We start from the raw sequence: 14,543 nt of genomic DNA on the forward strand, positions 1-14,543 counted from the left end.
AAATCAGAGCATCAAGTCTAAAGTCATCAAATTTCATCTGTTAAAAGATCATTCCATAATCAATGTTTTTCTAAATCGATACCCTGTTGATAAAAGAAATTGATTAACACACCAGTTCTGTCAGCTCTGTTAAAATTTGCAGCTTTTCAGTCTCACTGTTTCTTATGTTTATATTGGGTCAAAAAAACATGAATACATGCTTCGGTTGTCTATTTGTTCATGTGATCCATAAAGTATAAATAAGTAAATGAATTAGTCTTGCATAACAATTGTACATTTTATTGTAAAACTGCTTTTTCAGAAAATATATTATTACATATTAGCATATTTACCCAAAGAAACATCCGTCATCATGCTAGAAAATGTGTCGTTTTGCACTAAAGTACATGCTATTAAAAATACAATCTAGATTGCTGCACCAGCCTAAAGTCCTGCACAAACCCACAGAGCTAACAAAGCTTTTTCTATGTAGTACACAAATAGAGGCTTGTACACAGCTCACGGTCTTGCTGGGTTATTACTGGAGGTGTTGTAATACTGGAATTTTAAACCTTATAATACTTGTTTTAAAAAAAAATCAATACTCAATACCTGTTTTGACACCATGGCAAAAAGACCAAAAAAGTCTTAGGCACACAAAATAGAATATTTTTTGTCTTTGTTAAACAGCCTACACACAGTGCTGGAACAAGAAAAAGTCTCTGAACACTGTCTGGGTTTGCTGCAAGCCAAATTTCAGACAGGTAAGTAAAGACTGAACTGAACTGAGATGTTGAATGAGCACTTAGATCATTGTCGTAACAGGTTCAGTACTTTTGATACTATAAAATGTTAGTACTGTGTTATTGAAAAAGTATATGCTTCATTACCTCTGACAACCTTAGCTATTGCAGTGAGATATCCTGATTTTTAGTTTCTGTGGCTGCAAAACGGGTTCCTACACTTCCCATAATGCAGCTTGATGGTGACTCTTCCCACTTAACCCTTCTTACCTTGTGAATGCCCATAATCCTCAAACTCAGTACTCTTTACCTCTTCTACTTTAGAACATCAGTGATTAACTTAAATGCTGCTGAACATAAAAAAATAATGTAAAGTTACAGCTTCAGACACAGGGCAGTTTGTAGTGCAGGATTTCTGTTTACAAATTTCTAGTCTCCAAGCTCAAGCCAAGATAACCTTGATGACTCGGATAAAGGCCCTCCAGAGACATAATACAAGAGGCTGAGTAGTACTCAACGTGATCTGTGAATTGATGGGGAAAAATCATTAAAACCTCCCCTTATTAATTAGCCAGCTTAACATTTAGCAGGAAAAAAAACAAACGGTAAAACCTTCCTCATTCAGCAAACGTGAAAACAATAGAGCTATTTCACAGCAGCCATTTCCACATGAAGTAGTGTAAACACAGGTGTTACCAATGATACTAATTAAGCTTCTGTTCCATTCAGGTCAAAAAGAGTCAGGGAGCTGCTGTTGTTCATGTTGGTTCACTGGAAAGGCTCTGCTACACTAAATGAAACAGGACCTTAATTAGTATCATTGATAACACCTGTGTTTACTCTACAAATCTATATCAATATGGCTGCCATGAAAAAGGTCTATTATAACAATAAACCAATAACACTCTGCTTCTCTATGTGAGGAACACAGACACAAAGTTAACAACAGGGAAGTTTAGATGCACATTTCCAAACAATTTTGGCGAAACTGTAAAAAATAGAATGTCCACAACTTGGTAAAAGTTGTTATGCCTTTTTCTCTTCATATTCTTCATTCTAAAACAGTCATTCTCAAACACTGGGTCATGACCCACAGGTGGGTCATAGGAGATTTTATTTGGGTCCCCAAATAAAAAAAAAAAAGACTATGGAAAAAAAACCCTTCAAATTTAAGATTCATACCTGCAGTACCTCTTTTATAAAGCATTTAAAATGTTTTTTTTTTTTTTTTTTTTACTGATGAGAGAAAAAAACGAGCCTGAAAATTGGGTTGCAATGGTTTGTCACTTTTAAAAAGTGGGTCCCCAGAAGAAAAGGTGTAGAATAGTATACCATGGTAATTTCGTGATTGAAAACTGAATTGTGTGTCAAAACCTCATCAGTAATCTGAGGTTTTCAATTTGTGGTTTTAGAACAGATCACAAACTGCTGATATTAAGAATGTTTCCTTCCAAGTTGGATTGTGCCAGTCTAAGATTACAGATCTTGTTGATGCACCACTAGTATTTTCTGCGTGTGTGTGCAGGCTTCTTGTAGGCCTCCCTCCACTGTTGTCAGATGCACTACATGTTAGTATGCAGGGCGTGGGTTGGCAGAGATGCCACTTTATCTGCAAATCAGCTCCATTCCCCCTGAGATACAGCAGCAGCTCCGCTCACCGACACCTTGCAGGCTGCAAATTGGTCTTGCTGGGTTGCCATGGTAATCAGATGTGGGTACCACCTCCCGTCCTCTCTGTCTCTCCCTCTCTCTCGGTATCTCAGTCTTCCTCTTCAGCGGGGAAGCTGCAGTGCAGTGGTGACAGAGTAAAGGATGCTGGGATACCTCCTTGCAAGCCCCTAGTGGTACAATCTGAAGTCAAGGTCACTTGATCACTGTGTTTGTGTGTGTGTTTGTGTGAAGGAGACAGAGGAATTGAAGTGTTTGTGTTCCCAGCTCTGCCTCAACTTAACCATATGATGAAAGGGGATCCTCCCAGGCGTGTGTGCGTGCGTGTGTGTGTGTGCGTGCATGCGTGCGTGTGTGCCCTATATCAGGCGTCCCTCCCTGTCAGCTGAGCCAGCACAGACCTGCAAACGCGTCATCAGAGAGCTGAGAGGGAGGGGTGTGAAATCACTCTCTCCAGAGTGGACACACACACTCCTTGCCTGTATATTGTGCTCACTGAAGGACGTGTTGTGCATAAAGAGCAATAATACAAGGGGTTCACATGTAAGAAGCACAGCAGCATTGTAGTTTTGCAGCAGTAAAACCCCTTTTACACTGTACAGAAACCCACTAATGCCTGCTAACATCTGGCTTTTGTCTTCAGTGGGCAAGGGTGCAATCAGCATTCACTCCCAGGAAATGACTTTGCAGTAGTCACAGGTACTTATCAGCTCCAGATCTGATCGACAGTGATGGAAACATGACACCCGAGTGGATACATTACTTGTGCCTCTTTTCAGCGAAGGCAATTAAGGCTTGTAACTTTGTTCGATAATTTCTGTGACTTTTTTGCTCTTTGAGTTTGCACCTGTGTAAAGGTGTGTGATTATTTCCTATTAAATCTTCCCAATGAAAGTCCCCAATATATTCTTATCTAGAAGAATCAAATTTTTTTCTCCCTGAGAATTGAGACTCTCTCACACGATTCTTTTTTTTTCTTGGCTGGACGATATACTTGCTGTTTAACTACACGTTTGCGTAGTATTCATTTCTGAGCACGACCATTGCTCCAAATGGACGCAGTATACACAAGGCAGCCATGATGTGTGTGGATGTGTATGCAAACATGTTTTTAAAGCAAGAATATCTCCACCTTTAAATGCTCAAGTAAAAAAACAAAACAAAAAGCAACCGCAAGAGAGGCGCTTGTTATCCAGATAGAGCTTTAAACAGACAACAAGTGCTAGACTTGAACTTAAACGTCTCTTGTAACAGAAAATACAGGGCTCCACAATAAGGATTGTCTGCTTGTGCAGGGCAAGTAAAATGCCCCGTCAGGCAAGTAAATCTGCCAACTAACTGGTACAAAAAGAATTTCACTGATAATGACAATCGATTAATCATTAAAGTAATTTTCTTTGCAAAAATGGCAGAAAATGCTCTTTTCAGACTGTCAACTATGGATATTTCCCACTTCTTTTCATTTATTATCACATTAAACTGAATATCTTTTGGTTTTCATCGAACAAATCAAGACTTAAAAGGCATCACCTTGCACTTTGAAAAAATGGCATAGATTATTTTCTGACATTTTATAGATGTTGCAGCCCAAGACTAAATATGACAATTACTTAAGTCATGGTTGTTATTGATACCTGCTAGTAAATAAATAAATAAAACAATTTGTACCGGGGCAAGTAAAAGTTTTGTGACTCAAAAGCTTTTATTATGAAGCTGCAAAAATCATAGAATGCTGCATTTTCATCAGCAGCAACTGAACATGACTTTTATCAGCTGAAAGTGAACATGAAACAGTAAAATAACAGCGACACCGGAGAAAAACTAAACTTTAAACCACAGAGATTCAGCTAGAAGCTATAAAAATACTGAGAGCTGAACACACAGACACTTAAACATGTCTTTCTCCTCTCCTGTACATTAGTTGAGTCTTGGCTTTCAGGCAAACACAAGAAAAATACAGAGAGGCAAACTCCTCTACTGGCAGTGGGAATAGGGTCAATTGCATATTTTTAGTGGGTTTAGCTGTCTTTAAAAATCCAGCATATTCGTCCCACCTCTGCACACTCTAAATATAGCCGTGACCTGACCCTTCAGGTGGGGTGTGTGTGTGTGCATGTATGTGTGTGTGTGTGTAATGGCAAGTTGTGTTTGGCTGTGCTGGAGGAGACAGACAGACACAGCGAGTGTTTATCCCCAAAGGTCTCTGGGCAGAAATAGCAGGGTCATGTTGCACATGTACACACACTCGGCCGCACACACTGTTGTCCCTTTAAAACTGGATGAAAAATACCTTGAGAGCTCAGACAGGAGTCACCTGCAGGAATCTGACACACACACACACCAGAGGAAGACTTTTACACACTTGACTTCTCTTCCTTTCAAAAACACGCTCCTCTGGATGCATTTGACCTCGTCTATTGGTATTTGATTCACCTATTAGGTGGCATTTGACGCCTGCTAATATTTCCATCGTGTTGCCGTGGTGTCATCTGACAGCAGCAGCAGTCTTAGTCAGCTGTGGCCCACTTCTATTCTGTGGTTTACCGAGCAGGAGGAAAAGAGGAGGCGCTTCATCTAAAGCGCACAGGGAATATATAGGCCAGTGACAGAACATGGAAATACTGCAGGGAAAGTTAAACCTCAAATTGCAAAGCCAGCTGTATGCGTTGCGCCGGTTCGTGCTTGTTTCAGCTGTAAAAGATGGCCGACAGCAGCCGTGCTTCTATGTCAACAGATTCCAGAGGCCATTTAGTGCCTGACTGGCGGACGTGTTGTTCATAAATACTGCAAAGTTTTCCTCTAGGTGAAAGTCTGGAGAATGTTTTTTACTCAAATGGATTTCAGCGTTACGATGAGCAGGATACCTTTCAGTGCACATTTTCCATGTTCCAAAAATAAAACACAAGGTCACTGCGTTCACTTACTTTTACTTTACAGTGCTGACACTGTACAGTTTGCAGTACATGTTGAGGGTGTCACAGTTTTAATTGTAATCAGAATAAGCTAGGGCTGAAACTAATAATTATTTTCATTATTGGTTAATGTGTCGATTTTTGTTGATTAGTCAATTAATTGTTTGGTCCAGAAAATAGTGAAAAATGTTGATCGGTGTTTCCAAAAGTCCAAGGTGATGTCTTCAAATGGAAAATATCCACATTTAAGAGGCTGCAATCGGAGAATTTGGACATTTTTGGATTAATTATCAAAATAGTAGATTTATGTAATAGGTGATTAATAATTGATTAATTGTTGCCGCTCTAAAATAAGCTTTCATTTTCAACATTGAAATAAAACCAGTATCAAAGGCACGATTCGCAGTTCTCCCAATATGTTTTTGTGTGCCAACCCAGTGGCGGGCATTAACAACAACTATAGAAACAGCTGATCTGCTCCCTGATGGTCGCAACTGTAGCATGGACTTTCTGTGACTGCAGCAAAGTGCTGACACTGGGACGAACTCACTTCCTCCTCCGAACCCGTTGGTCTACGTGACATATTAGGATTCAGGTTACCCATAAAGCCACGTTCCCTCAAGAGAGGCTGGTCGATTTCTGAATATCAGAACTCGATAGTCAAACAATGGAATAGCCATCATTGTTGATTTTTTTTTTTTTTTTTTTTTGAAAACGAGATGATACATCTCAAGGGATTTATCTAATAAATAAATCTTGATATAGATATAAAAAAAGAATCAACTCCTGACCTTAAATTGAAAGTTGGAGTGAATTATATAACATTTAATACATTCAAATGTGTAAAAAAAACAAAACAATGCTAGACATATGTTATATATTTTTTTAAGCTGTGAACCATCCCAAATGTTTCCAAAAATGTTCAAACCCAAAGAAATCCGTAATTTATTAAAGGTAACTGTTCATTTCCTTGCTAGCTACTATGACTTCTGGGAAAACAGGATAAGTTGGATGCATATACATGTCTGTTGTACAGCCACATAACATTTGAGGAATGAACCAGGGAATAACTTAATTTATCACCATAATGCAGGAAAGATGGCTGGATGTGTTGTGCAGTTTTAATTTTGATGGACTTGCACTGAAGCTCACACTAGTCTGCAACTTGTGTGTTTTTGCACTAAAACTAGGAATACACAGTAATTTGAACAGTATAGTGAGTCACAGGTTTCAGGTTTGAAAGTGTCCATCACTGACATGCAGGATGTCCTTTGGTCGCAAGAAACAATTCATTAAACTACTGACTTTATTATTAGTTCCCAACCCTTTACATTACATGGACCTACAGATTCTTGTCACCACGGTGACTCCCCCCTCCTCTTTTCCTCTCTGTTACACAACAGGAAGCGTCTCGCCAAAAACGCTCCCAACAACATCAACAATGCCCACACACACACACACACACACACAGACTGACTATTTCCATCCTCTGTCTGTTGACTAAACCCTGCCTCCCATATTTAGTTTGAAGTTCATTTAAAAAACTCACCCTGTGGGACATGATGATGTTTACAGTAACGTGATGATCAACAGAGACACGGCCCTGAGAAAAGTCCTCTCTCTTGCTGGGGCAGCTTATGCCTGAAAGCCTGGATAACTTTGTTCAGTACACACGCAGTAACTCTTCTTTAACCTTGTCTCCTCTCTCTCTCCACCAGTGCGAGGATGTCGGCCGGGAAAGATTGTCCAGATGACGGAGGCCGAGGTGCGCGGCCTCTGCATCAAGTCCCGGGAGATCTTCCTCAGTCAGCCAATCCTTCTGGAGCTGGAGGCTCCACTCAAAATCTGTGGTCAGTAGCCCCCTTTTTCCCTCTACAATCCTGTCTCTGAGAAAGTTTGGATGCTGTGTAAAAACAGAATGCAGTGTTTTGGAAATCCTTTTTGATCTGAACAGTACAAAGACACAATATTTAATGTCCAAACTGAAAAACTATTGTTTTTGTAAATCTCTGAATTTGGTGCCTGGAAGACTTTCCAAAACAGTTGTGACAGGGTTAACAAAAGACTGAGAGAGCTGTGGAGGACATGTTTGGAACACTCCACAGGTAAACAGGTTAATGTTATGTAATGTAATTTAATGTTGGCAAAGACTTGCTTCAGTAATTAGCCTGTTTAGAAATTAGCCTCGCCACAAATTAAGCCTTCTGGCTAGAACACCTAGCTCTCTCTGTGTTACTGTGAACATACAGTTAATATGGTTACTGCAGTAGTTTTCTAGTATCACCAGCACTCAGGCTTTGACAAAAAAATATATGGAAATAAATAATTAGTTATTTTTACAGTTTTTTTCTTAACATCTTAAGTTTCATTCATCATTTTGTATCCCATTTATAAAACTGTAAAATGTGCGCCGTGGCTAAATTTTTTTGTAGTCTAGGCTGGTCTTAAGTCCCCCGGATGCCAAATGGAAGAAAAGTCTCAGAGGGACACAGAGAATGTAATAGCTGTGGCTATTAGAGAGACTTTTTTTTTTGTTTGTTTTGGACAAAAACAGCGCTTTTGAGCGTAAAGGTTGCAGACCCTTGCCCAAGCGGAAACACTGCGATAGTAACGTGATCAGGTATGAAAGGAACATCTGGGAAAGGCTCAGTCATTCACAAGCTAGGTTGAACATTAAATATCTTGTCTTTGTACTTAATTCAACTGAATATAGGTTTAATAAATGGTTTTACGGTGTGTCACAACTTTTGTTGGAATCGGGGTTAATTGTTGTCTGTCTTTTCTTTACCTCCTGCTGCTTCCTCCTCGTTCCGCCTCACCACCGCCAGGCGATATACACGGACAGTACACAGACCTGCTGAGGCTCTTTGAGTATGGCGGTTTCCCCCCAGAGGCCAACTACCTGTTCCTGGGCGACTACGTGGACAGAGGGAAGCAGTCTCTGGAGACCATCTGCCTGCTGCTGGCGTACAAGATCAAATACCCCGAGAACTTCTTCCTGCTCAGGGGCAACCACGAGTGTGCCTCCATCAACCGCATCTACGGCTTCTACGACGAGTGTGAGTCTGACTTCCAGTGTTAATTTTGTCAGCTTCTTTTTAGTTCTGTGTCAAATGTCCTTGTTAGTGTCCATCATCCTTTTTTAAGCCTAAGCTAAAGTTTTAGTTGACTCAGAGTCTGGGCAATTTTGTCTTATCTTAGTTACTATTTTAGCCAATTTTTAGTCAATAAAAACTGTTGGTAATTTAGTCTTTATTCATCAGATTACATTGAACATTTTGTTCAGTCTAGTCTAAACAAATGCTGTATTTTTTTATTTTAATCAAACTTCTCTTAAAGCTACTACAGGGAGTTTTTAGTTTCTCTGTGGTGAGCCTTATATGTTACCAGCTATTTTATGACCACGTTGCCTCCCTTTACATGGCATGTTCATTCGTAGTAAAAACAGATGAATAATTAATTGGGCTTTTTGATTGATTTAAACCAGAGGTCAGGCCAGTGGCTAACTCCTTCCTCCTCTGTCTTCCATTCCTCCGTCTCCACACTGAGCTTGTATAAACATTCCACACAGCCTTATACGGCTCTTCACCACGAGGCCTCCTGACTCTTCGTTGATTTTTGCAGGTAAACGCAGATTCAACATCAAACTGTGGAAGACGTTCACCGACTGCTTCAACTGCCTGCCCATCGCTGCCATAGTGGACGAGAAGATCTTCTGCTGTCACGGAGGTACGCGTCTTAAACCGGTGCTCATCCTGCAGGTTTCTGGTTTGTAAATTCAAATTTGCGTTGTGTTTTGATATACGCAGCGTTTCTGGGTTTGAGGTTTGTATCCTTGAGGTTTTCTCTCTTGTTTCGTCCTCGGGGCTCACCGCCGAGCTGTCTGTCAAAACTTACTGTTATGCCTCTCCGCCTTTGTGCTGCTTACATGATAAGTGATCTGCAGTGTGAAAGATAAAGTTCATGAACCTTGTAGGCATTCAGTATTTTTGGTTGACTAATCTGATGTGAAGTAAATGGGTCAAAGCAAGTTTAAAGCTGTTCTGATATGGGTTAATACCTGCACACAAGGGAGATTTATAAAGAGATTTACAAAGTGTGTGATGGCTTTGTGTCTTCATGTCACCTGCAGGTCTCTCTCCAGACCTGCAGTCTATGGAGCAGATCAGACGCATCATGAGACCCACAGACGTGCCTGACACAGGTGGGTCAGTGCACACGCACACACACACACACACACACACACACACACAGAGCAGACATCCAGCTTTGTTCTCAAGAGATTATCTTTGTAGTTGGTTGCACTAGTACAATTTGGGGTACTTGTCCTTCACCTGAGTGTTTCCATTTAATGCTACTTTATACTTCTACTCCATTACCTGAACTCGTTACTTTTCAGTTTCACATTTTACACACAAAATGAAAAGTGATGCATTGTTATATGTAAAAGTATGGAAACCGAGAACATCAGTGTTTGCTAATTTTTTATCAATGCCGTTATCTTGAGAAAATGAGCTTTATCTCTATAACAAAACAATCAACCCTCAATAACAAGAGTTGACAAAACACAAGTTTTCTTCTTGTGATTAATTATCTTGAGCAATGTCTATTGTTTTCTTAAGATAAATCAACCTGTTATCACAAGAAAACATGCTTTAATATCTCCATGTTATCAAGAGAAATTAAGCTTTATCTCAAGATAACAAAATAATCTACTCATTATCATGAAAGTTACCCATTATCACAAGAAAATATGCTTTGTTCTCTGGAGATTACTAAATAATCAACCCGTTATCACGAGAAAACATGATGTCTCATGATACATTATCTCTAGAAATCTGCCTTTTGTGTTCTCATTTCAATTCATTTTCAATTCAGATGAAATAACCAGTCATCATGAGAAAACAGGCTTTGACATCTTGAGATAACAAAATAATTAACTCAGTCTCTGAAGGCATTAAAAGAATAATTGCAAACACGGCCATTCTGGGCTTCTGTACAAAGCTACTCGATGGTGTTAAAATGAGTAAAATAGGTAAAAGTCTGAATGCCAGAGTTTTGATTGTAATGGAGTATGTTTACAGCTAAATTCCACCAGGCACGGCTGCATCGCGTTACAGATGCACCACGTCAGCCGGAGCTGATCGCAGCCATTCTGCACTATGCTTGTGATTCCACCAGCAGCGCCCTCGGGGCGTCCCAGAAGCGGCTCTCCGCTTCAAATATGTGCCAAGTCTATTTTTGACGGATGCCGCATCAATTAGCACAGAGTGGATCGAACGTGCAGGAAGTCAGACACAGAAAAGGCAGGGAGAATCACTCCAAAATTCACTTCCAAAATAAAGGAGAAAAGAAACTATTTAACCATGTAGCCTGTTTAATCATAGTTGAAGCACAAAGAGCAGAGAAAGAGGATTTAATCAGCAAAATCTGAGCAAGTAAACATAATCAGCTGGGCAAAATGCTGCTGAAATGCTGCTGGTGGGGCTTGTAGCTCTGCAGAGGACAGATTAGGACTGCTGATCATTTTTTCCTCCACAGGTGTGACTACAATAAATATATTTCTCTGATGCATTTCCATTTGTAGTTCATTCAGGTTGAACTAGCAGTTATTTTCGTTACAGATGAATTTGACGATTATTTTCTCAATTATTTCTCAATATGACCTTTACCATTTCCTGAAGGCCAAGTCTTCAAACAGCTTGTTTCATCATTTCTCACAACTGAGAAGCTTTAACTAAAGAATGATTGTCATTTTTTCTGACAAAAGGATTATCAAAATACTTGGTGATAAACTTTCAGTCGAGCATTTAAGCAACTAAACATTTCAGCTCTGCAGGAGTTGATACCGCTGAGATACAAATGAAGCAACGATTGTATATCAGGATTGTCCCGATCTCATCCAGAGAGTCGGATTAAGGCGTGTTTGATAGATTGTTTATAGGCTAATTACAGCCCAAACCATTTCTGATCATTTTTACGCTCCCAGAAAACGTCCCATCATGCTCTGTTTCACTGATGGTGACCCAGCTAGGAGTTTCAGTCAATCCTATGATGAAGTGCATCAGTGAGCCTTGTTCAAAGAGGCACTTTGGGCATAAAACACCTCTGAAACGCTCTTAGCTGAGAACTCTACTTGAACTTCAGTACTTCATTCATGCTGTAGATGAAGAGAGTCTGTCCCAGCCTTCCAGCCACAACAGGCGACCGCATTGATCAGTCTGTAGACCACAATAAATTGGCGGTACATCCCATATTCAGCATATTTCTGATTATTAGAATCATTACGTTTTAAGCTGATTGCCAATAAAACCAACTCTAATAATGGTGAAAGTTTCATTTTAATAAAATGGCCTAAAACGTTGTAACATGCCTCGCAGTTTTTTGAGAAAAGCTGCCATGAAATCTGGCATTTTAGGTCGCAACAATCCCCAAAAAAAAGCCTGTGAAATCCTGGAGGTTCTGAAATACCACCACAAATTCTGGCAGAAAATCTTATACCCTGGTACAATGTCAAGAAGGTATGGGAAAGTAGATGCTGCCCAAAGCTGAAGTGAGACATTCTGAGACTATTGTAATAAAAGTTTCAGCACTCTGACCTGCCAGGTTACAGATTTTGATGGTGTAAGGGCTGAAACAGATCTGGTCCTGCATTTCTCAAGGGTCTTAGAGTAATAAAATCAGCCCTAACTGGGCAAAAAATCTCAGTGACGTAAGCCGGCTTCTACTTTTAGCCCCGCGGAGAGAAAGCATTTTATCAGCTCTCTAAAGTTAGGAAGTGACTCCTACATCTGCTGAGGGCCAGGAGGCGGCCACATACTGTGGGAGGACAGATGTTTATTTATGACAGCGAAGTTATTAAAAGATACCACGAGTCCGGTCCCCGTAACCTCGGCTAATGATGGATTTGTCTGGATTGGTGCTCTGTGGTGTTCGTACCTGGTGAGGACAGCAGGACAGAGTAACTGCTGGCTGTCAGCTGTCAACATCTGTCTCCATACTTCTCATGCGTCCTTGCACTTAGAGATCTGGTGGTTCTTTATTTTCATTCTCAGTCAACACTTTTTAGCCACAAGCTCTGTGTTTATCATAAAGTAAGGATCGATTCTTTGCCTGTGTAAGAATTTGTTGGTAAGTCAAAGGTAATAAGTGGAAGTGAGCGTCTTTGCCCCCTCCTCACTAAACCTGGTTCTTCTTGTCCTTATAAGGCAGCCAGTGTTCAGACCCGGGCAGCCGGTGTCTCTCAGATCCTCTTATGGTCTTTCAGGGAGACTCCGAATGTCTGGAGGTGAAGAGTGTGTGTGTGTGTGTATACATAGGGTCAGCCTGTGCGTTTTAATACCCGAAGTAATGTAAATCTGACATGAAGCGTTTGGGAACAGCTCGACTCGCTGCAGGACACAGTATTTCATCCTGTGACCCAGATCTGAATGTTTGATAGCGGTCAAACATGGAGATAAACTGCTCTCTGGACAGCATTAAAGTGATAGTTTGGATTATTTGAAATGTGGTAGTGGGGATTTTTGTCACTGACAAAAATCAATATCAGTTTAAGTGTAGGCTATATTTAGAATATTTTCACCACTTTGCCATCAGAGAGCTTTTTCTGGCGAGAAACTGCTGTTTTATAGGCCAAATATCGCTCTCTCTCCAAAGCCACCAAACTCCTTTCCAAAAACATTTTACCCCACAGAACCCGGGAGTTGTTTGATGAACCCGAACTTACCTTTTAAAAGTATTAAACACACAGATCTTAGTAGCAGCACTAGCAATACTGCAAAAATTGCATTCCAGTTTTTACTTAAAGGAAAATTATGCAACTTAAAGTCGGGGACTGATCATCACCTGCCACTGTCAAAATATAACGTTGCTCGTCTTGTTCTCCTGAGTCCCTGAAGGCAACCTGCCTGAGGAGGAGGGAAACACTTCAACATCTTTAATATACTGTTTCTAACTCACTGTTTGTACTGCGGTACTCGTCAAGTTCTGCCAGGCCTGTTTTCATACAGAGCAGGTCCAGACTGTACTTTATACTCTGAGTAAACTCAGTTGTTCCCACCATGATGATGATGGGCGGCAATGTTTCATCTGGTAATTGCAGTTACTTTTTTATTACTTAATATATTTTATTTACTGGCCAATAAAGTTTCATCTTAATCTGTAATTTTCATCTGTTTGTGTTATCAATCTTAATATGCAAACTAACTTAATCTGAAAATGTAAGTGGAGTAAAACGTGTAATATTTGCCTCTGAAACATAGTGGAGGAGAGATGAAAAGTAGCAAAACATGGAAATACTCGAGTACAATTTTGAGGTACTTGTACTTTTTTAAAAAAATTCAAAATATATTTTTATATTTTATATTTCCTGTGTTTAAATTCTTCATATTTTTCAATGTTAACTCTCACTTATATTTTTATATTTGAGGTTTTTAAATATTTGTTATTGATGCTTCTTTATATTTTTGCTGTCCACTTTGTTGCTGTAACACCATAAATTTCCCCGCTGTGGGACTAATGAAGAAATATCTTTTTTTTTTTTCATTAAGTAAATGTACTTAATTACTTTCCGCCTTTGTAGTAGGACAGTTGCAATGATTAATATCATTATTATCATTAAGGAATATATTTTTTTACCCAGATAAACATATTTGGATAAATGTTCTTTAACTTTAACCAGTTACTGTCATTTTGCCTCACTTATAATTTTGAGCTGACATGTTTTACTTAGTAAAGTAAGTAAGTAAGTGTACATCTAAATTTTCACATTCAGTGTTTAGTTTTATTGCAAAACTGGCTTTAAATTTAATTAAATGGTGGCCTGAAAAAGTCTTGCTTTTAACTTGCTGATACATGGAGACACCCTGATATAATCCCACTTGAAATAATCCGAACTGTCCCTTTAAGTGGACGTCAGACGGCCCTAACGCTGCGTGTTTTTCCCTGCAGGCCTCCTGTGTGATCTACTGTGGTCGGACCCAGACAAGGACGTGCAGGGCTGGGGAGAGAACGACCGCGGCGTCTCCTTCACCTTCGGGGCTGATGTGGTCAGCAAGTTCCTCAACCGCCACGACCTGGACCTCATCTGCAGAGCCCACCAGGTACCACACGCTCACCCCGTCATCATGTGACCCTTTAAACATAGAGGAACGACTCCCATCATCCGTCATCCATCATCCGTCCAGAGTTGACATATTTGCATGAAGTGCTGAGAGGAGTCCATGTCAGCTGATGATGTGTG

The 14,543-nt window shown here is 40.0% G+C and overlaps 1 protein-coding gene across 1 annotated transcript in view; it reads left to right on the forward strand.

Annotated features, from left to right (window-relative positions):
- The window catches only part of LOC146306205 (serine/threonine-protein phosphatase PP1-beta catalytic subunit-like), a 34,511-nt gene that overhangs the window by 16,722 nt on the left and 3,246 nt on the right, over positions 1 to 14,543 (forward strand). Inside the window, exons 2-6 of the mRNA XM_084711536.1 lie at positions 7,021 to 7,152; positions 8,131 to 8,361; positions 8,927 to 9,031; positions 9,435 to 9,506; positions 14,252 to 14,403. Of these exons, the coding sequence (XP_084567662.1) occupies positions 7,021 to 7,152; positions 8,131 to 8,361; positions 8,927 to 9,031; positions 9,435 to 9,506; positions 14,252 to 14,403 (692 nt within the window). The remainder of the gene's footprint in view (positions 1 to 7,020; positions 7,153 to 8,130; positions 8,362 to 8,926; positions 9,032 to 9,434; positions 9,507 to 14,251; positions 14,404 to 14,543) is intronic.

This window comes from Lutjanus erythropterus, chromosome 23 (genome assembly GCF_056507025.1).
Source record: "Lutjanus erythropterus isolate fLutEry1 chromosome 23, fLutEry1.hap2, whole genome shotgun sequence".
NCBI lineage: Eukaryota > Metazoa > Chordata > Actinopteri > Lutjaniformes > Lutjanidae > Lutjanus > Lutjanus erythropterus.